We start from the raw sequence: 22,940 nt of genomic DNA, 5'->3' as shown, positions 1-22,940 counted from the left end.
GGATTCATGTTTATCAGCGAATATGCAAAACTTTTAAATCTGGGACCCAATACGGATTGGTCAGTTTAAGGGTTAAAAAAAATGTTCTAGAAGTTTCTCGGGCCAGGTACCAGGATAGTGACTCAAGGTCTTGTTGCTTGGGGTCTAAATAAGCGAGACATTTCTCTGCGTTCTTGGAAAATGCTTTAGTGGCCAGGTATTTCACTTTGCACTATGGATATAGGGGTATAGGATAGTTCTAGAAAGTTCGCTGTCAATTTTGATGGGCTAGTTCTTTTATTGTACGAAACCGTGAATTTCTATCCAGTTTATTTTAAAGGGATAGGGTTAAGTTTAAAGGGTTAGTATTATCTTTATAATGTTAATTTAAGGTATTTCGTTATTAATTATTGATTTTTTGAGTTAAGATGGTTATAATTAGTGTTAGATCTGAATTTAAAACCTGATTTGTCGGCAACGGCCATATCACGCTGAATACACCGGTTCTCGTCCGGTCACCGAAGTTAAGCAGCGTCGAGCGCAGTCAGTACTTGGGAGGGAGACCACCTGGGAACACTGCGTGCCGTTGGCTACTATTTTTTATTGATTTTTGATGATAGTAAAAATAAGTATCTTAGTCACTACTAGATGGCGACACTTTCGCCGAAAAACCTTTATACTCAAGGTTCTTACGGTGCTGTGATTTGTTAAGCAGGGATACATTTTTTTAAGTTCAATTTGAACTCATCGTCTTTCGCAGGAAAAAGAGCGCATTTGTACACAATTTAATTTTTTTGGATTATTTCGAACTGCTCGGTTATTTCTTGGGGTAGTTCCTGATCCCTTTCGAAATCTTCTTCCCACAGAGACTGGAATAAAAGTTTCGCGTTATGGCGAGGGGGTAGACACTTGAGAACTCAGGTGTACATGCCTTGAACTCAATATACTGTCAAAGCTGAACTGCGAGTTCCTAAGGCTTTGAACTCAATGCACTGTCAAAGCTGAACTCTTTTAAACTCAGAGCGTCTACCCCATCGCTCTATGGTATACGGGCTTAGTACACCGCACTTAAAATGAAGCCTTTATTGTTCTTCACTCCTTCCAGAAAGTTAATCAAGTAGTTTAAATTAAAGGTGAAAAAATCTTCTTCTGAGTTCCAGAGCAGGCCAGGGATCAAGAAGTCTTTCTCGCCTGCCTCTCCTGTGACACCGCTTGCCAAACCCTTATGATCCTGTTATCCTACATCTCTCTGAGGTGCTTTTTGAGTTTTCGTGTTCCATTTTCATAATGTCATGCCGTCTTTTTTCATGATGCGGTGAATATTTGCTGAGCGGTCAAAGGTTTATTTAGGGTCGCTGTCAACGCTGCAAAAATTGTCAACGTAAAGGGAGGTCTCTCCCTAGTACGATAATTTCCTTTCTTACGCTGTCGTTCTTTTAAGGGTGAAGGTTGATCGTAGCGGCCTCGAGGATGGCGACAGGATTCCAGAAAAACCCGCTTTTTATTTAAAAATAAAAAAACCAGAACACCGGGTTTTATTGGGTATTTGGGATTATTTATTTTTAGCAGTTGCGTGGAGTGTAGTAATTGTCAGATTAGTTTTAGATTTAAATTTTGAACACATTTTGTCGGCAATGGCCATATCACGCTGAATAGGGACTTGGCAATTCGGGCTTAACTCCGCCCCCAGCGCCATTATGGTATGTTTTTTAACAGAATGAAAGCTACATAAGCCCCTCCTCCTGGTATGTTTTTTAGCACTATTCGAAGGTAGCCTGACGTTGCATGACGTAGTACTGCCAAGTCCCTATACACCGGTTCTCGTCCGATCACCGAAGTTAAGCAGCGTCGAGCGCAGTCAGTACTTGGGAGGGAGACCACCTGGGAACACTGCGTGCCGTTGGCTCTTTTTTAATTTTACACGTAATTTTAATTACGGTAAAATTTAAGAAACGGCACCAAAACCCCTGTCCCTGTCCCGGACGCGTCCGCGAAACGAACGCTTACGATAAGAGAGGGAAACCGGTCGCGTCCGCGAAACGTACGCTTACGATGAGAGAGAGAGATCGCTAGCGTACGCGGTGGCGATACGAAGCTCCGCGTAGAGAGAGAACTGCCTGCCTGGTATATTAGTGAGAGGGGGAAGAGGGAGAGGGGGCATCCCGCTCGGAGAGAGAGGAAAGAAAGGTAGTTTAAATCTCGCGGGCTTTTTTGAGTGAAGGGAAACAAGATGATAATTTTCGTGCACTACTGCACTTTGTGCGCGTGATACATCAGAGATTATGCTGGATGGTTAGGTTAGGTTTCGTAAAATAGAGGGGACGCTTTACGGTCATAGTGATTTCTGGTTTAGGGGATCCAGGATTTTGTTTAAATACATTATTTGATTCGTATGGTTTTTAAAAATTATACTTTAGTGGGGTGCACAATTTAGTTTCATTAATATTATTTGAAATGTGACGTTATTAGAAATTAAAGGGATACACGATTGTGTTTGTATTAGTGAGAGGGGGAAGAGGGAGAGGGGGCATCCCGCTCGGAGAGAGAGGAAAGAAAGGTAGTTTAAATCTCGCGGGCTTTTTTGAGTGAAGGGAAACAAGATGATAATTTTCGTGCACTACTGCACTTTGTGCGCGTGATACATCAGAGATTATGCTGGATGGTTAGGTTAGGTTTCGTAAAATAGAGGGGACGCTTTACGGTCATAGTGATTTCTGGTTTAGGGGATCCAGGATTTTGTTTAAATACATTATTTGATTCGTATGGTTTTTAAAAATTATACTTTAGTGGGGTGCACAATTTAGTTTCATTAATATTATTTGAAATGTGACGTTATTAGAAATTAAAGGGATACACGATTGTGTTTGTATTAGTGAGAGGGGGAAGAGGGAGAGGGGGCATCCCGCTCGGAGAGAGAGGAAAGAAAGGTAGTTTAAATCTCGCGGGCTTTTTTGAGTGAAGGGAAACAAGATGATAATTTTCGTGCACTACTGCACTTTGTGCGCGTGATACATCAGAGATTATGCTGGATGGTTAGGTTAGGTTTCGTAAAATAGAGGGGACGCTTTACGGTCATAGTGATTTCTGGTTTAGGGGATCCAGGATTTTGTTTAAATACATTATTTGATTCGTATGGTTTTTAAAAATTATACTTTAGTGGGGTGCACAATTTAGTTTCATTAATATTATTTGAAATGTGACGTTATTAGAAATTAAAGGGATACACGATTGTGTTTGTATTAGTGAGAGGGGGAAGAGGGAGAGGGGGCATCCCGCTCGGAGAGAGAGGAAAGAAAGGTAGTTTAAATCTCGCGGGCTTTTTTGAGTGAAGGGAAACAAGATGATAATTTTCGTGCACTACTGCACTTTGTGCGCGTGATACATCAGAGATTATGCTGGATGGTTAGGTTAGGTTTCGTAAAATAGAGGGGACGCTTTACGGTCATAGTGATTTCTGGTTTAGGGGATCCAGGATTTTGTTTAAATACATTATTTGATTCGTATGGTTTTTAAAAATTATACTTTAGTGGGGTGCACAATTTAGTTTCATTAATATTATTTGAAATGTGACGTTATTAGAAATTAAAGGGATACACGATTGTGTTTGTATTAGTGAGAGGGGGAAGAGGGAGAGGGGGCATCCCGCTCGGAGAGAGAGGAAAGAAAGGTAGTTTAAATCTCGCGGGCTTTTTTGAGTGAAGGGAAACAAGATGATAATTTTCGTGCACTACTGCACTTTGTGCGCGTGATACATCAGAGATTATGCTGGATGGTTAGGTTAGGTTTCGTAAAATAGAGGGGACGCTTTACGGTCATAGTGATTTCTGGTTTAGGGGATCCAGGATTTTGTTTAAATACATTATTTGATTCGTATGGTTTTTAAAAATTATACTTTAGTGGGGTGCACAATTTAGTTTCATTAATATTATTTGAAATGTGACGTTATTAGAAATTAAAGGGATACACGATTGTGTTTGTATTAGTGAGAGGGGGAAGAGGGAGAGGGGGCATCCCGCTCGGAGAGAGAGGAAAGAAAGGTAGTTTAAATCTCGCGGGCTTTTTTGAGTGAAGGGAAACAAGATGATAATTTTCGTGCACTACTGCACTTTGTGCGCGTGATACATCAGAGATTATGCTGGATGGTTAGGTTAGGTTTCGTAAAATAGAGGGGACGCTTTACGGTCATAGTGATTTCTGGTTTAGGGGATCCAGGATTTTGTTTAAATACATTATTTGATTCGTATGGTTTTTAAAAATTATACTTTAGTGGGGTGCACAATTTAGTTTCATTAATATTATTTGAAATGTGACGTTATTAGAAATTAAAGGGATACACGATTGTGTTTCAGAAATGTTTTTAGTTGTCAACTATACGGGGGGTCACGTGAGCCGTGTAAAATTACTATTAAGGCCCAGCCCTTGGGCCATCTTGTTACTTAATACTTTTAAATTTCTGTAGATTTTTTTTTACTCCGTTCTGGAAAAGCGATGCTGTGCATTCGTTTATTGATTTTTCACGATTTCAACAATAGTTATCCTAGGCACTACTAGACGGTAAAATTTTAACTTGCTCCCCTTGTTTTATATTAGCACGAGCGGAATTCACGAGACATCCACCGATTTTCGTTCAAGGCTTGATGACACACATAAATAATCACCTATTTAATATATCGCGCTCTCATAGAACGCACGAGGTTGACACCAACCCTTTAGACGATAGTTATCACTTGCGATAACTCGCTTAAAAAGTTAGAGAATTGCCCCCAGCTGTGCTGTTTAGCCCTATGATCGGAAACTTTTCTTGTGGATTTAAATAGCGAACTGCTGTTTTACCACAAATATTAAACTCTTGAAGCTAAATATTTGGTTTAATATTTTATTCTAAATATATGGAGCTCGCTGTTTTTGCGGTGCTGCCATTTAAAGGGAATGTCAATAAACTAGAATCTCGTGCGACTACAATAGTAGTTTTACTACTGAGGGCGTTTGTAGGCACCCTCGGTAAATTTGTAAAATAGTCTTGGCCAATTCGGCCGCCCTTTGATTTATTGATTTTTCACGATTTTAACAATTGTTATCTTAGGCGCTATTAGATGGCGACACTTTCGCCGAAAAAAGGTTTATATCGAAGACTGAAACTTGGGTAAATTTCATGTTTTTACCTGGGCATTACTTGCAATAGTAAGAAATTTAGTTTAACATTTTACTTAGTTTAAATATACATTCAAATAGTTTAGTAATTCCGTTTGTTTATAAATTTGCGTAGGCTAAGCCTTTGTAATGAAGTGTGTGGTATGTGGGATAAACAGTCAGAAAGCATCGTTTAGAAAATACGGTATAGTCATACATCGGTTTCCAAATGACCGAAGTGAAATCAAAGGTTGGCTTGCTGCCATTGGCAAACCTGAAAATACCTTAGTGGCGCTTGGCCACGGCGTGTGCTCAAATCATTTTTTAGATTCGGATTATCGTTGTTTACCCTCACCAAATTCCAATCAAAGGCCACTTTTGAAGAAACATGCTATTCCAACTTTGCAACCTATTCCGCCAAGAATTTTTAACGATAATGCTGATGGAGCTACGGCCAACCCAATTTTCGTAAGTCAACATTTTGATTCTTTAGCGTTGTATACGAAAGATTTGCAAATTTCCATTAACCTGAAACATATTCTAATCTTTTCAATGTTTAGAATGCCTCGCACATTTTGATAGATACTATAAACAATGCATCTACTTCATCAGAAACTGATCTTGCAGAAAATTTGACAACTGATATTGATATAGCGGAACATTTCACAACTGAAATTGATATTGATATAGTGGAATTTTTGACAATTGATGAAAGTCAAGATTGGGAAGGCAATTTATTAGCCTCTACACCAAAAACTGATATTCCTTTGGCGATACCAAGTTCTTCTTTAGACCATACTTATTCTCGTGATAGTGATTCGGGGGTATGTGTAAGTTTACTCTATATAAGAAATAGATGTTAACATGAAATTTGTTTAGGGCTCTCGGCCTTCATCTAGATTGAATAAAAATATTTTTCATCAAGAAACGGATAATAGTCACAAAAAGGTTCAAGTTCAAGTGAATTCAAAAAGAAAAGCAACTGAAACTAGTAATCTTGATTTTGAGAACTAAATATTTTGAAGTGGGAAAGATAATTGTGTAATTTTTAGGTCGAATAAATACCCAAGATATGGGAGCTCAATGCGATTTGGGGACTCGCACGTCAACACCTGTCAACCCAAGTCCTGAATTTTCAATGGAGGTTGAAGAAGCAGTTGTTGAAGATGTACCAGATCCAGATGATCCGACATTTGACCCTGACATGACCGTAACATCATCAATAGATATGTCGTTTTGTTCACAAAAGGCTGAAAAGTAAGTGGGAAATGTCATTTTATAAATTTGACTTTTTGGCCATGACATTTCACTCTAAGTTCACATGGAAGGATTTTTATACTGAAACAACTTCTTATAGCATAGGGGCACAGTCTCCTAATGAAGAAAAAAAATATATAGTCTTTGAATCTTGCCTGCTTCTACTTTTTCACGTTTGTTTGCAATGTCAACAATCAGTAATTAAACAAGACAAAATTGTTTGTGGGACAGCTCTCACGATAAAAACTAAATGTGTAAATGGACATAATTGCGTGTGGGATAGTCAACCCAGGTTAGGGAAGACCTTTTGGGGAAACATAATTCTTGCGTCAGTCCTTTTCTACATGGGAAATCTTCCCCACAAATTTATTTCCACTATGAAGAAAGCTGGAATTGAAATTTTCGTTGAGAGAACCTATTTTTACTATCAGCGTATTTTTGTTTCAATTACGCAAAAGGTAAATTAATTTTAAATTTCCATACTACAAAGCTTCAAACTAGGTCTTTTTTAGATTTGGAGAAAAGAACAAACGCTCCTATTAGAAGACTACAAAAGTTCAGAAGTGGAAATTTGTGGTGATGGCAGAGCCGATTCTCCTGGTCACACTGCCAAATATGGCACATACACATTTATGGATGGAGATCGCCGTAAAATATTACATTTCGAATTAGTTCAGGTATATTAGTCTTTTCCTGACTGAATTTAAAAACATAATGTCCTACAAACATTGTCTTTAGTCAACTGAGGTCAAGAATTCCTTTGCCATGGAACTTGAAGGGCTAAAAAGAGGTCTTTTGTACCTCATTGAAAGTGGTATAAAAATAAAATGTCTTATCACCGATAGAAATGTATCAATTCAGAAATTCATGCGTGAAAATTATAAGGAAATTAATCATTACTTTGATAATTGGCACGTTGCAAACGGTCGGTTGCAATGCTAATAAAATGGCCGTAAGAGTACTAACGTTGATGGTTTTTTAGGTATCCAAAAGAAATTGATAGCTCTGTCAAAACAAGAGAAATGTGGGATTGTAGCCCCGTGGATACCTTCCATAGTCAATCATGTTTATTGGTGCGCTGCCAACATTAAAATTCCAGGAACAATTACAGACAAATGGACCTCCCTTGTGAATCACATTGCAAATCAACACCAAAACCACAAAGGCTCATACAAAAAGTGCGCCCATGGTCCTTTGTTAGATCATGATGAGCGAGCATGGATTGCAAAAAGTAAGATAACAAGTCACTAGCCTTCTTCAAATAAGAAACTGATCCATCAGCTGTCATTTCGCAGACTCAGAAGTTCATTCCAAACTATCAGCCCTTGTAAAATCTCCCCGTACGTTGAAAAGTATCGAGAAAGTATCTCCCAAGTGGCAAACATCCTCAGTGGAAGCTTTTCATAGTGTGTTATTGTCTAAATGCCCAAAGAAGCTTCACTTCTCTTATGACAGCATGCTTGGACGGTAGGCACGTGACATTCTTAAATATGGTTTAATGGTAAAATATTTGAGTTTATTCAGCACTATACTTGCTATTTTGCATTATAATGAAAATGGAGCCAAGGACCAAGACCTTACAAATTTAAACGAACCGCAATGGAAAGTCGTTTATTCAAAAGCCAAAAAAGGCAAACCCGTTGCTAAACCAGTTTTGGCTCAGAGTACTTATAGTAAGAACAAATTTCGCAGCATGATAAAATTATCTTTCTTCATTAATAATAATTCCTATTCCTGAAGATTATATAGACAAACTTTTAGAAGAAACTGTAACCACCTTTTCAACCGCAACAATGATTGCCAGCTTAATTCCACCTAGTCTATCACCTGGCACTTTGTCACAAAAACACTCTGAAGGTGTGGTTAAAACTGATATTATCGAACAACACAAATGCCGCTTTGCCAAATAAGATATTAAAAAAACTTGACAAAAAATTATTGTTTTAGTGGCACAAATTCTTCATCATCCTTGTAAATAACTAAAAATCATTTTCGCTGTGAAATCATTTTAATTGAAATTTAACATTCTTATAAACATACATATGTCTCAATTCTTAAAATATTGCACATTATACACATTTATTCATTGTAGTTTTTAAAACCGACATATACATCATCAGGAAATTCTTGCCATATTTTATTCACCACACATCTCAGAAGAACCTGGTGTGCCAAGGGGGCAAGGAAGTTTACGCCAAATGGCACTTACAAATTGTCTATAAACAATGTATCTAAAACGGCTGAGAAAGTTAATTGGAAGCTATTATTATTTTAACTCTCAAATTCAAATCAGATGATTTCGAAATGAAACAAACGTATAGGGAGCTAACAACTGGCTAGGAGAAACAGATAAGTCTGACGTCACGCAGCCCCCCTCTGGTTGGCATTTTTGCGCGTAGAATACTGTTTCCAACCGTTAGGGGGGATGAAACTCCAGTATGGGATAGAAGGGCGGGACGTTTCAGGGTCAGAACTGTTAGCACCCTATGGGACAAGAAGATGAAAAATAACCCCCCCCCCTCCCAAATTTTCAACTCTAAGCCTAGTAAAATCTTATCTTTTTCCCACCTATGTAATTCCAAAATGTTTCCTTGAGGATAACATTTCTTTCAAACATAACCCCACTAAAACCAAACCTAGAGCCCAAAGAAATTTTATTATTCGACCGAGAGCACACTATATGATTGACCTATAGTTTCGAAAGGCAGGGTGGGGTGGCGTAGCGGTTAGCGCTTTCGCCTCGCAGCAAGAGGATCCCGGGTCCGATCCCGGACTGTGGCACCGGGGGAAAAATCTGGGAACAAATCCTTCTGCGTAGAGTTTGCAAGTTCTCTCCCCGCTTGATAAAAGGAGTATTCCTCCGCGGTCTAACCCGGTTTCTCCTTTCCATCAAAACTTGCAGAGGTTAACGGTAATAGTTAGTATAGGGCGCTGTCGGTTAGCTGTGGCATAGGGGCTAGCCACCACCCCTCTATGCATTGTAAAGGCGTTAGATAAGTGGCAATAAGTCGCAAGATGGCTTGGTCCAATTAGCTAGCTGAACTTATAATCTTAGAAAAAGTTTATTTATGCAGGAGTAAATATTAACCTTGGAGAATAATCATGTTCTTCGCTTGTTTCTGCAACATATCGTACTAAAGCTGTATCCAGCACATAATAATCCAGGCATACGTGATGGAAAAAGTCATGTAACGTTGCACAAACAAAGGAATTTGACATTTAACTATTTTAAATGCAGCAAATGATAAATATTTTTGGACAGGGCTTCTATATAGTTTGGCACTATTCGTTTAGTTTTAAATTGGAATTTTGAGCGAATTCTGTCGGCAACGGCCATATCACGCTGAATACACCGGTTCTAACTTCTCGTCCGATCACCGAAGTTAAGCAGCGTCGAGCGCAGTCAGTACTTGGGAGCATGGACTAAGCAATACTGAGGGAGACTACCTGGGAACACTGCGTGGGAATCTCGTTGGAAGAGGAGCTACGTAATACATAGATAGCACGACTACATTCAGAGAGAAGATGCACAGAAAATTTGCTAGCGATCTAACCAACGAAGAGACCTTCACTTCTGGATTTTAATGCCGAGCCAAAAACAGTCCACGAAGACAAGTTATAACAGAAGTCCTAACTCCCTTAGGATTATCCACCGACCAACAAATTATAGCCTCGGCTTTCAATGATTACTACGCAGCGCTCTACCAAAGGGAACCCGTACAAGACCTAGCTAATAGCACCACTTTGCCACAAGTGACGGTTTCAGACGCAGAATCTCTTGCAGCGGAATTTACGTTGGAAGAGGTTACTCAGTCACTAAAGTCGATGTTAGAAGACATCATTTACGCAGTACGCACGCCTGAAGATTGGGAACGAGCTAAACGGGACCTGAAAAGCACTCTCCAGGAAGCCAGTAAGGTAACTGCAACAGAGAAGAGGCAACGTATGTCTTTTCTGAGATAGGCTCTGCAAAAACGTAGTCGAACTACGGAACAGACTCTGGAAGTAGTTAAGGCCAAAGATGAAATAAGGACTCTCTTACACGAGGAATATCGTCGACAATACCAGGATAAAATTCAATCGTTTCAGTCGAGTGAAGAGACCTTCTCAGCCGCCTTCTACCGTAAATAGCGTCGTCCGAAGCGCCGAGTAGAAATCCGAGCGGTCGTTGGCCCCCAAGGCCGTAGTACGTGCAAGACGGATATTGAAGAGACCTTCGTCACTTTCTACAAAGAACTTTACGCTAGTGGAGCTACTACAGGCTCGTTTCTGGAAGAATTGCAGAAACCGTTACCGAGACTAACACCCGACGAATCTGAAAATCTCGCCGATCCTATAACTGAGGGTGAACTACATACAGCCTTTAGCCACATGAACAGCGGTAAGGCCCCCGGAATCGAGGGACTGCCAATGGAAGTGTACAAATTTATTTGGCCTGCGCTGCGACCCAAACTTACTAGTATTTTCAACGAGATGCTCTCCAACCGGAAGTTACCAGACTCCTTCAGACGAGGAGTAGTCACACTCTTGTGCCAGGACGAAACGAATAAGGAGGACCCAGCTAATTGGAGACCAATCACTTTATTAAACTTTGACCGAAAACGTCTGGCGAAAGTCATCGAATTACGGTTGTCCCGATTTACGCAACGACTCATTGGTACAACACAATCTTGTGGAGTACGAGGCCGCCAAGCAATATTCAATTTAGTCATGCTACGAGACATCATTACGCATTACAACGAAAGACAACGATCGGGATATCTTCTGGCCACGGGCTTTGAAAAAGCGTTTGATCGTCTGGAACATAGTTACGTTTGGAAAGTCTTTGACGGCTTTGGACTGGGCAGTGACTTCATTTCATGGTTTCAGCTTCTATACACCGATAACACTAGTCAGCTACTTATAAATGGCGAACCTACTTCTGATTTTCCTGTTAAGAGAGGAGTGAGACAAGGTTGTCCCCTATCTCCGGTACTATTCTGTTTGGCACTAGAACCGGCACTACACGCGATTAAGACGTCTCCTAACATCAGAGGTCTCAACTGCCCTGGACAGAACGAGAAGAATGAACCGTACATTGCGCACGCGGATGATGCTAAAATGCTACTAAGAGACGGACCATCGGTAGTTGAAGCTTTGAATATCTTGGATGAATATGGGAAGTCATCGGGAAGTAAACTTAATGTTAAGAAAACTAAACTAATGATTATAGGTAAAGGTACGGGGAAGGACATACCCCAATCATTGGCCGTGAGACCCACGAAAGATCCAATGAAAGTAATGGGCCTCTACTTTAATGGAAAAGGACTAGATGACAAGACGGTACGTTCCTTGCTTCAAAACTTTGCCGAGTCCTTCCAAGACTGGAACGACTTGAACATAACATGGCGGACGAAAATCAAACTCTCACGACAAGCAGCGCTCCCGAAGCTCACTTATGGAGTTCCTTTCTTCAAACTCAATGAAGAACAACTTATCCGAGTCACCCGACAGATATTCCAGTTCATCTGGGACGGGCATCAAGAGACAATCGCGAGACGTACATGGTGCCTACCTAAAGCGGAAGGTGGACTAGGTGTGCCGGACGTTATCCTGGAAATTAAATTTTTAACAATGGCACGTTATTTGGCGTGTTTGCGATCGGACCATCCAGTTTCGCAAAGTATCATTTTTAATTTATTTACTACAAGCAAGTCGGTATTCAATATTCCATGGAACTCTAGCCACTCCCACTCCGGAACAGTTCATAAAACGTACAGAAGTATGAAAGACATGGCACTGGCCATTAGACGGAAGGACAAGGACTTTGATTTCACAAAGCCTACCAATGCCCAACTGAAGAACCACCTACGTCTCGAAAATAGACCGAGAGTTTGCTCCATTCAACCTCAGTTGAATTGGAAAACAACATTCGGACGAGTCTCAAATCCGTATTTAGAGGGATCACGCAGAGATCTGGTTTACCGACTAATCCATGACGCCCTCCCAACAAGAGATGCCCTGATATCTCGAAATATAGGCAGTACGAGACGATGCGCGATATGCCCGGCCAATGAAACTACTATCCACGTCTTCTACGAGTGTACCACGGCAAAATTGTTACGGAATCATCTTCGTATCTTTCTCAAGGTTCAATTCATACAATGGCGGACAATATTGTATCTCACGCCTCTTCCTGTTCAGTTACCTTTAGTTCAGATACTAATCATTTTGATAACAGAAATCAACTACCAAGTTTGGAAAGCCCGTAACGCGGCCATCTTCGATAAACGTTTCGACTCAGCTAAGGTCGTATTGGAACGAGTACGGAGCAACCTTTTACACAGAGCAAATCTCGATAGGCGACGTCTTACCCCTTTGCAGTTCGGTGATCGATGGGAAAATGCTAGTCTACCAGTAGTCGAGCGTCAAAACGAGGGTCTTAAACTATTATTTTAATTTGTTAACAAGATTAGGCTATTTTAAATGAAATTTTAATATTTATTTTGACGAATATTTCCATAGAAATTGAGAAATTTTAAAATTAAGTTCACCAGTAATCGAGAGTATTAAAAAAATTATCGGTTTAACATGTACTAGGCTAATCTTTAAGCTTTTAATTGTAATTGGTGACGAAATGTTAAGACAGAAAATAGCATATAAAATTGCTTAATTTAAACTAACTTAAAAGCAATTTTAACAAAGTACAAGTATAACAGGATGTAAATTTTGGACAATTCTAATAAAAGAATTTAGTATCTGTTCTTATCAGCTTAATATCTGATACGGGTCCCATTGGGGCCCAAGATATTAAACTTATTTTTGAACGGCGGCGGAGAGTTCGGGGCTGGCTCCACCTCCGCCACGGGTTGGCCCGGTATTGTAGTACCTCCGGGATCAGCCCAGTTCCTTAAACCAAAATCAAACACATTTGCAGCAATGAAATTTGCCGTTCTTCGCATCTCACAATGAACTTGGATTGCGTGGTTGTTACTCGGGGAAGAAATTTGACATTTATACTATTTTAAGTGCAGCAAATGAATAATTTTTTGAACAGGGCTTCTATAGTTTAAAACTATTTGTTTAGTTTTAAAGTGGAATTTGAAACCCCTCTCGTCGGCAACGGCCATATCACGCTGAATACACCGGTTCTCGTCCGATCACCGAAGTTAAGCAGCGTCGAGCGCAGTCAGTACTTGGGAGGGAGACCACCTGGGAACACTGCGTGCTGTTGGCTCTTTTTACTTAATACTTTTAAATTTCTGTAGATTAATTTTTTTTACTCCGTTTTGGAAAAGCGATGCTGTGCATTCTTTTATTGATTTTTCACGATTTCAACAATAGTTATCCTAGGCACTACTAGACGGTAAAATTTTAACTTGGCCCTTTTGTTTTATATTAGCACGAGTGGAATTCACGAGACATCCACCGATTTTCGTACGGAGTTCCATTCTTCGAGATGGACACCAATAATCCATTTCGAGAAACACCATGTACTTAAATATGGCGTAGGGAGGATTAGGAGTGCTCGATGTCATACTGGAAATCAAAACCCTAACGCTAACTGATTTTATTTTATAATATATGTCTTATATTACTTTTGTGTATAGTCATAAAGAGTACAAAACTTTGGTGTTGATTTTACTATAGTTATTAGACATGTTAAACCTTATTTTCATTGTGCAGTTGTTTCCGGTGATAAAACAAAATTAAACAATATGAAAGTGATTTAGGAGTAATAACACGGACTTCAAAATCATTTTCCGTTGAAGCTATAGGCTAGTTTGATTATAACTTCAGTCACTAAGGTTACTGTGGCAATTCCCATACCGTAGAGGAACAGCAAGAATGTTCCGTATGTTTCGTTGATTGACATTGCTGAAAGGCTTTTCATCGTTTTTCTCCAAACAACTCTGGAAATGTAGAAATGGTTTTTGAAATACAAGTAATCCGTGAATTTTGTCTCGGTGGCCACCATCGTTCTAAAATTAAGTTTAACAGAAGAATTTGTAATTTCTCATCAACGAATGCCGTCCAGTCAAAACAAAGCCTTCTCTTTCTTACCCAAGAGTCATTTGCTCAATATATTCGGGGCACCTTTTCGCTTCGCTACTGATAGGAAAGACGAATAAGATTTTTGATTGGCTTTGCGTTGAAGTAGAAAACCAATTTTCTGACATCAGCGTCGCTTTCAAGAACAACTGGCATAAGATTGTGGTACAAAGAATGCAGATCTTCCCAAATACGCATCCATATACTTTTCAACTTGTAAGGCGTCAACTAAATCGGCATATTCAACTCTCGAAGCCAGGGACAAGTGGGGTTCATTTACCACGATGGACCTTTCCTAATATAACACCGCAATTACCAAATAAGGCAATGTTAACCACAAAAAACATAGCTTACCCATTCCCTAAAAAAGCCAGCGGCGTTGTCTGTGGAGCTAAATTGTATTTTTGCGTTGGTGTATTTGCTGAAACTTTCCAGACTGTCGATGAGGACGTGTTCGGTTGAGTACAGTTCCGTTTTCAAGGCGGATCCCATGAATATTGAAATGATTAAAATAGCAATCAGCCAAGAACCGATTGTGATCCTCCATGAAATGCATTTTGGAACCCGACTAAAGGCTGGAATATAATTTGAAATTATCTTTTTAAAATTATGCAATTTGGAAAATATCCACAGGAGAAAGTCAATCGTCATTTTAGTTAAGTACTTACGCTCGAAGAAAAATATGCAAGCGAAATCCCATAAGAAATTCAAATAACTTTGAACTTTTTTACGAATAGATGTTTGGACTTGACGTCTTTCCTGACCACTGTTTGTAACCAATTCGGAAAGTTTCGCCAAGAACGGTAGAACGACGACGCACGAAAGAAGGAGATATGAAACCTTAAAAAATTTATTTTATCTTTTGAAAATATTCACGAGCATCTTCGAGGATATTTGCCACAAAAAAATATCGTACCGTGCTGTCGATGGTCAAGAATGACATGGAATATTTTTCAACTTCAGCCGGTGGCCCAGTCATTAACAAGAGCTCTGATGTCCACAACACTGGTGTATAGTACCAGAAATTGTCCTTCGCAATGTCCGAAAGTTCCACGGGAAACAGTACAAAGAACACGTTCTGAAGTAACCAATTAAAATCCTCTTACCGATGCTTAGAGATGTTAAAGTGAACGGTAATTTACGCAAGTAAATTACCATTGTAAAATCACGGTAAGATACAAATACGTAATTTACGCGATATTTGGCAAGATATTGGTAAATTAGGGGGTATTTGGTAAGGTTGTGTCACATCTCTTCCCATGATTGTGTTGTATTTATGAGATTCATCGTGTCAAATGAGTGATTTTAATTGAAGTTTTTACCTTAATTTGTGCGATGGAGGTTCCATTTGTTGTTAATTCTCCATAAGGAATAGGGTTGTACTCTAGTCTGAATGTTTAAAACGTAAACAATTATGTTATCTTCACAATTCAATTCAACTTCTTACTTTACGTTAAAGAATTTGAGGTAAAACTCATCCATTAACTTGAACAATTGCACAAGTGACTCTAGAGATAGAAGCTCCTAAAAACATAATATATATCAATATGTTGATCAGTAAATTTGAGTGATTTTATATTACCTCGCATACTACAATGGGAACACTAACGCAGTTTGCCGCCCTGAAAATAATAAAGAGTTAATTTTGTAATAGCTTCAGGGATTTCTAATACCAGAAGCTGAAAACTATACGTCTTTATTTATTATATGAATCAATTAACTTTTATTACTTGTATTTGAAGACGAGATTGTCGCTGTTGTAAACTTTGGTCAAATTCATCCTAAAAACATTCTCACAATTCATGGCTTCTCAGTTGTAAAAAAACTATTCTTTTAAAGAATTATTTCAGGGGAATTTTTTTTCCCCGCTAAAGGCTAGTTTGTTTTTAATTTGTAAGTGCTAGTACGATCAGAAAGTTGCAGCAATGTCGAAGGAATGACCTGACGAGTGAGAATAAGTCCAGATGTTCCTTTATTGTAAATATTGGGTCTCGTTTGTTACATGTTTGTCAACCTTTTAGGAAAGTTGCGGTACAGTTTCAATTCGGCCGTTGCATGTTGCTGGTAGCATTATCCCCCTCACAGCGTCCCTTTCTAATTGATTAAATACAGGCGGCAAAGTTTCTTTTGCACGCTCACTCACTTATTTCGCTTGCACGCATTTGTTTTCCTTGACTTCTCTGTTTTGCTCAAAACCTGTAATCAATATTTGTCAGGACTGTTCACGAGCCGAGCCAGCTTTTCAAAGGAATGGGTCGCCGATAAACATTTTTTGCTGTAATCCCTTTAATTTCACCCAAAGCCTAGTACGCTAGCGAATCGTGGCATACCGTAACCATTTCGATGCAATGTCAGGGTACTTTAAGTGATCGGGAACAGTATAAAAACTAACCGCACACCTAGAGTTAACACTCTGACAGTCTTTTATAATACAACGGCATTTCGGCAATTAATTTTGATTCAAATTGATCAACGAAACGACTAACGAGAGCTAAACATACTTGAAGACGAATTTGTCACACTAAAAAAAAACCCCGACCTAAATTCTTCTGCTTGGAGTGCTAACATCTCATTGGCTAAACGCCTATCTCAAAACCAGCCAATCATCAGGCAGGTTTAGCCGACAGTGAAGTTTAGAGATAGGGGTTAATGGTGATGTCCATATAAAAGTTTTAACTAATTATGAGATAGGGGTTAATGGTGATGTCCATATAAAATTTTTAACTAATTATGAGATAGGGGTTAATGGTGATGTCCATATAAAATTTTTAACTAATTATGAAATGAAAAGTATCGCTACTAATTTAATTTCAGTAGTACCACTATCTTTATAAAAGAACTATTCCTTTTAAATAATCACCTTTACAGCGTTCCCTTTTATTGACCTAATACAAGCGGTAAAGTTATGTTTACTGCCCCTCCCACGTAAAACTTTTCATTTCCATAAAAATTCACATCAATCAAAGTGTTTTCCTAACTAAGATTAATTTTCCAGTAAACAATTTTTTCATCGTAATGTTAATACAAAAAGTTCATAAAAATAATAAGCATATTACTTACCTAAAATAATCCGTTAATTTTAAAATTATCAACTGTCAAGTTACTTATCGTGGAACTCATATTTAGTTGTATAGCTTCAATTCGATAGACATTGAAATTTGACTTCGAGTCTTACACTAGCCTAGGCAGAGCGTTTTTAGGTCCCTATGCTGCTTGTGGCTTAAACTCGAAACTTCTAAACTTTTGTACTAGCGCAGGCCTACTTTGAATCAATAATGAGAGAATTTCATTTACCCCACTTACGAAACCACAATTCGGTGTCCTTAATTATCTGGGGATACCGGAAAAGAAAGGGGGATGCGGTGACGGGAGGGCAAGCACGAAAAAGTGTTTCCTCACGCACGGCCCCCTTGAATTTTTGAATAAATCAGGTGATGTTGTCAAAACAGATAAAAATGTCGAAAAAGAATAAGAAAAGGTGAACCAGAAATTAGATCAATTTGATAAAACTTTGCAAACAATAATAACGCGATTAGAACATTTGGAATCGAAAGCGAAATCGAATGATCAAGAAAATTTTAAAAATGTTTTGGAAATTTCAGGAATTGAATCGAAAGAAAACGAAGATTTAGATTTCATTTTGTTTAGATTAGCTTCAATTTTGGGTTTATCTCTGCAAGATAAAGACAACATCATTAGCGTACATCGACCAATTAAAACTTCACCTTCCACTGACAGTGCCTGCGCTGCTACCAATTGCACAAACACAATTGAGGTTAAGTTCCGTACTTTCGAAACGATTCAAAATTGGTTGAAAGCTTTCAGTGAAAAAAGGTCTTTGGGAATCACGTCGTCGGCTTTGGATCCTTCCTTGAAATCGGAGAAGATTTTCGTCAATCAGAAGTTAACGCTTTACAACAAGAAACTTCTTCATCGCGCCAAAGAATTCGCTAATGATAAGGGATTTCTCCTGGTGCCAAGAGACAACGCCAGACGGGGCCCGAGTTCACTACACGACTCGCGCTGCCTCTAGCGGTGCTCCCTTCCCCTCTGGAATAAATAGAATGGTCTATTTATACCTTTGTATTATCTCAGATAAGATATTATAGAAAAACGTTTCGATTTGGACTAAGGTCGAAAAACCGAACGATAAGACTGAGGATTACTAATTCATTGAAGTTCAGGTATTGTAAAATTTATTTTATGTTGCAATATCAGCCCAAGACGAGAAAAAATAAATTGTAAAAAATAGATACACAGCGTCTTAAATAGTCCAAGCAAAGATGTTAGTGAATTACTCCCGAATAGTCTTCGAAATTCTGAATAGTTTCATCTAAAGAATTTTTAGAGACTTTACAGTTACTCAGTCTTTATAGAGGTTCTCGAATTTATGTACCTGGTAAATCGGTTCTTATGGCAGAAACCGGCGGAAGGAGCCGCGTTACCGAATTTGTTTCCTCCGCGTATGATGAGGTTCTTTCCTAGGAGCTTAGAATATATCCTTTACCTCGCCCGGGCTCATGTTACGCAATTAATTTATGAAGCTTTAGGAGCTATTGGTAACGGTGGCATATTGAACACATAAATCTGATCGGCCAAAAACTAAATTTCTAATTCGTATTTTTCTAAAAAAAAAAGAAAAGTTTGTTGTTACGAAAGTTTTTGCGCATTTGGTGACGAACGAAACTGCATGCTTGATATCAGAAACACAAGGTTCATAAGAAGTGTGGTTTAAGTTGAGTTCTTCTCAAGGTTGGGTCCGAGAATCCCCAGCCTTAAATTAAGTCTGTAAAGAACTTCATATTATGATGTAGTCTCTAGTTGATTAAATTCAATTCAAGTTCCGAGAGAAGTGCGGACTTCCCTCAGAAGCCTTAATGCGCTCTCGGAACGCAAGTACAGCTTTCTTAGTAACAGAAGCCTCTGTTAGTCGAAAAGAAATGTTCATGGAAGTCATCATTAATTCGAAATTACGTGTAAAGATACCAACTGCTCTAGAAGGCAGTGAAACAAGGATATTAGGTTTACATGTAATGAAAAAGATGTGCAGTAGATTAAATTCAGTTCATGTTCCGAGAGAAGTGCGGACTTCTCTGAGAAGCCTTAATGCGCTCTCGGAACGCAAGTACAATTTCTTAGTAACAGAAGCCTTTGTTAGTCGAAAAGAAATGTTCATGGAAGTCATCATTAATTCGAAATTACGTGTAAAGATACCAACTGCTCTAGAAGGCAGTGAAACAAGGATATTAGGTTTACATGTAATGAAAAAGATGTGTAGTAGATTAAATTCAGTTCATGTTCCGAGAGAAGTGCGGACTTCTCTGAGAAGCCTTAATGCGCTCTCGGAACGCAAGTACAGCTTCCTTAGTAAAAATTCAGAAGCCTTTGTTAGTCGAAGAAAAATGTTCAAGGAAGTTTTCATCAATTCCAAATTATATGCAAAGATACCAACTGCTCTAGAAGGCAGTGGAACAATGAAATTAGGTTTTAATTCCAATGAAAGTGATGTTTAGTTGATTAAGTTCAATTCAAGTTCCGAGAGAAGCGCGAACTTTCCTGAGAAGCCTTAATGCGCTCTCGGAACGCAAGTACAGCTTCCTTAGTAAAAATTCAGAAGCCTTTGTTAGTCGAAGAAAAATGTTCAAGCAAGTTTTCATCAATTCCAAATTATATGCAAAGATACCAACTGCTCTAGAAGGCAGTGGAACAATGAAATTAGGTTTTAATTCCAATGACAGTGATGTTTAGTTGATTAAGTTCAATTCAAGTTCCGAGAGAAGTGCGGACTTTTCTGAGAAGCCTTAATGCGCTCTCGGAGAGCAAGTGCAATTTCTTAGTAACAGAAGCCTTTGTTAGTAGAAAAGAAATGTTCTTGGAAGTCTTCATTAATTCGAAACTACGTGTAAAGATACCAATTGCTGTAGAAGGCAGTGAAACAAGGAGAGAGGGAGAAGCCGCCTAATGCTAACAGAACTCGTATCTAGCGGGAAGGGGTTGAAAACGGGGGTATGAAATACTATGTTCTCTCTCTCTCTACCTTGGGTCATTCGGTGGATCATTGAGCATGCGCGAAGTGACATCACGAATAGTCGCTACATGAGATAAAAACTTTGGATTTTGCGCAGTAGAGCTCGCGGTGGCCCGGGCGATCCTACCCCCGTTGGCTTGGAAATTTACTTCCCCCACCCAAAAGAGAGACACCTCGCGCTATTCACGCGGCATCTCCCTCTCTCATTGCTCTACCTTGGGTCATTCGGTGGATCATTGAGCATGCGCGAAGTGACATCACGAATAGTCGCTACATGAGATAAAAACTTTGGATTTTGCGCTTTGGAGCTCGCGGTGGCCCGGGCGATCCTACCCCCGTTGGCTTGGAAATTTACTTCCCCCACCCAAAAGAGAGACACCTCGCGCTATTCACGCGGCATCTCCCTCTCTCCCTGGTGAAACAAGGAAATTAGGTTTACATGTAATGAAAAAGTTGTGTAGTAGATTAAATTCAGTTCAAGTTCCGAGAGATGTGCGGATGAGAAGCATTAATGCGCTCTCGGAACGCAAGTACACCTTTCTAAGTAAAAATACCGAAGGCTTTGTTAGTCAAATAAATATGTTGATGGAAGTTTTCATTAATTCCAAATTATGTGTAACATGAAAGCCTTGTTCTAATCAAAGAATATGGCTAAGGCTATTGACACAATCTCTCAGACTCTCAAGCACTTATTTTATTGAATCTATGAAAATGTAGCATTAGAGGCAAACTTCAAGATTTATTTCAGAACTATTTGGAAAATAGGGATCAACTTGTTTGAATCATCTGTCGATGAGGGACGATAATAAATTTATTTTCTGTGATTGGACTAGTCTCGATAGAGTCTGGCTCTAGGGGTAAAACCGGTTCTGCGCATTGCAAAGTCGAGTCAATCAGTCTATCCCTTTCTCACCTCAAAACCGGAGAACGAGGTCTGAGCCATTATAGAAATTCATAAGATTTGTCGGTTGGGTCTATTGAAAATATAAATGCTGCTTTGACTTTAAAACAAAGATAATTGAAATTTTTAGCTTGTTGAAACACTAAAAATCATCTATTTTTGGTTTATTACAACCAGAATTTCACTATTAAACAAAAGCACAAGATTGGTGCCCTATTCTCTATGGGTTTAAGAAGCTTACTAATTATGGTGTCTTATCCCTTTTCTAATATACCTGCTTCGAAGCAGACGCTGGGAAAAATCGCCTTACTCCGTTACTCGGCGTTTCCAAAGCCAGTCAGCAGCCAGCCTTCACACATCATGCACACATTTCTTTGTGGACTCCTGACCTGAGCGGATGCATCTTGAAATTAGGCTTTAATTCTAATGAAATGATGTAGTCTCTAGTTGATTAAATTCAATTCAAGTTCCGAGAGAAGTGCGGACTTATCTGAGAAGCCTTAATGCGCTCTCGGAACGCAAGTGCAATTTCTTAGTAACAGAAGCCTTTGTTAGTCGAAGAAAAATGTTCAAGGAAGTTTTCATCAATTCCAAATTATATGCAAAGATACCAACTGCTCTAGAAGGCAGTGAACAAGGAAATTAGGTTTTAATTCCAATGAAAGTGATGTTTAGTTGATTAAGTTCAATTCAAGTTCCGAGAGAAGTGCGGACTTTTATGAGAAGCCTTAATGAAGTTAATGCGCTTTCGGAACGCAAGTAGAGCTTTCTTAGTAAAATTCAGAAGCTTTTGTTAGTCGAAAAGAAATGTTTATGGAAGTCTTCATTAATTCGAAATTACGTGTAAAGATACCAATTGCTGTAGAAGGCAGTGAAACCAGGGAGAGAGTGAGAAGCCACCTAATGCTAACAGAACTCGTATCTAGCGGGAAGGGGTTGAAAACGGGGGTATGACATACTATATTCTCTCTCTCTCTCTACCTTGGGTCATTCGGTGGATCATTGAGCATGCGCGAAGTGACATCACGAATAGTCGCTATATGAGATAAAAACTTTGGATTTTGCGCAGTAGAACTCGCGGTGGAAGGGAACGATCCTAAGCCCGTTGGCTTGGAAATTTACTTCCCCCACCCAAAAGAGAGACACCTCGCGCTATTCTCGCGGCATCTCCCTCTCTCCCTGGTGAAACAAGGAAATTAGGTTTACATGTAATGAAAAAGTTGTGTAGTAGATTAAATTCAGTTCAAGTTCCGAGAGATGTGCGAACTTCTCTGAGAAGCCTTAATGCACTCTCGGAACGCAAGTACAACTTTCTAAGTAAAAATACCGAAGGCTTTGTTAGTCAAATAAATATGTTGATGGAAGTTTTCATTAATTCTAAATTATGTGTAACATGAAAGCCTTGTTCTAATCAAAGAATATGGCCAAGGCTATTGACACAATCTCTCAGACTCTCAAGCACTTCTTTTATTGAATCTATGAAAATGTAACATTAGAGGCAAACTTCAAGATTTATTTCAGAACTATTTGGAAAATAGTGATCAACTTGTTTGAATCATCTGTCGATGAGGGACGATAATAAATTTATTTTCTGTGATTGGACTAGTCTCGATA

General features: G+C 39.0%; 2 protein-coding genes, 1 long non-coding RNA gene and 3 other non-coding genes across 8 annotated transcripts; 4 read left to right on the top strand and 2 right to left on the bottom strand.

Annotated features, from left to right (window-relative positions):
- The first annotated feature begins 452 nt into the window (after positions 1-452).
- Positions 453-571, top strand: LOC149618968 (5S ribosomal RNA). Its single transcript, XR_016375682.1, has one exon. It is a non-coding gene; the product is annotated as a 5S ribosomal RNA (ribosomal RNA).
- A 3,859-nt stretch (positions 572-4,430) lies between these two features.
- On the top strand, positions 4,431-8,357 carry LOC149618967 (uncharacterized). Of its 3 annotated transcripts, XM_089855226.1 has the most exons (13): positions 4,431-4,980; positions 5,063-5,160; positions 5,246-5,577; positions 5,670-5,933; positions 5,989-6,100; positions 6,162-6,366; positions 6,467-6,824; positions 6,879-7,043; positions 7,105-7,291; positions 7,349-7,597; positions 7,662-7,833; positions 7,891-8,039; positions 8,107-8,357. In XM_089855226.1, the coding sequence occupies exons 3-13, from the start codon at positions 5,260-5,262 to the stop codon at positions 8,274-8,276; spliced, it is 2,349 nt and encodes a 782-aa protein (XP_089711352.1). In that variant the 5' UTR covers positions 4,431-4,980; positions 5,063-5,160; positions 5,246-5,259; the 3' UTR covers positions 8,277-8,357. The 3 variants fall into 3 exon arrangements, with proteins under 3 accessions (XP_089711352.1, XP_089711354.1, XP_089711351.1); XM_089855228.1 differs by having other exon boundaries at positions 4,431-5,160; positions 6,180-6,366; XM_089855225.1 differs by having other exon boundaries at positions 4,431-5,160.
- Positions 8,358-13,067: 4,710 nt separating this feature from the next.
- Positions 13,068-13,256, top strand: LOC149618966 (U2 spliceosomal RNA). The gene has a single exon (XR_016375649.1). It is a non-coding gene; the product is annotated as a U2 spliceosomal RNA (small nuclear RNA).
- Positions 13,257-13,463: 207 nt separating this feature from the next.
- Positions 13,464-13,582, top strand: LOC149618965 (5S ribosomal RNA). The gene has a single exon (XR_016375680.1). It is a non-coding gene; the product is annotated as a 5S ribosomal RNA (ribosomal RNA).
- A 954-nt stretch (positions 13,583-14,536) lies between these two features.
- On the bottom strand, positions 14,537-18,975 carry LOC149618964 (uncharacterized). The gene is made up of 10 exons (XM_089854540.1): positions 18,794-18,975; positions 18,134-18,730; positions 16,128-18,070; positions 15,980-16,019; positions 15,845-15,921; positions 15,720-15,786; positions 15,314-15,475; positions 15,066-15,237; positions 14,752-14,972; positions 14,537-14,692 (listed from the first exon to the last, which is right to left on the bottom strand). The coding sequence occupies exons 3-10, from the start codon at positions 16,199-16,201 to the stop codon at positions 14,537-14,539; spliced, it is 969 nt and encodes a 322-aa protein (XP_089710666.1). The 5' UTR covers positions 16,202-18,070; positions 18,134-18,730; positions 18,794-18,975.
- A 1,351-nt stretch (positions 18,976-20,326) lies between these two features.
- LOC149618963 (uncharacterized) lies at positions 20,327-20,624 on the bottom strand. The gene is made up of 2 exons (XR_016375378.1): positions 20,476-20,624; positions 20,327-20,426 (listed from the first exon to the last, which is right to left on the bottom strand). It is a non-coding gene; the product is annotated as an uncharacterized LOC149618963 (long non-coding RNA).
- Positions 20,625-22,940: the final 2,316 nt, after the last annotated feature.

This window comes from Phalangium opilio, unplaced genomic scaffold (genome assembly GCF_054372755.1).
Source record: "Phalangium opilio isolate 3A_F unplaced genomic scaffold, DU_Popi_V2 ptg000209l_1, whole genome shotgun sequence".
In the NCBI taxonomy this organism is placed as follows: Eukaryota; Metazoa; Arthropoda; class Arachnida; order Opiliones; family Phalangiidae; genus Phalangium; species Phalangium opilio.
Note: the sequence above shows the minus strand (reverse complement) of the source record. Positions and strands in the feature narration are given on the sequence as shown.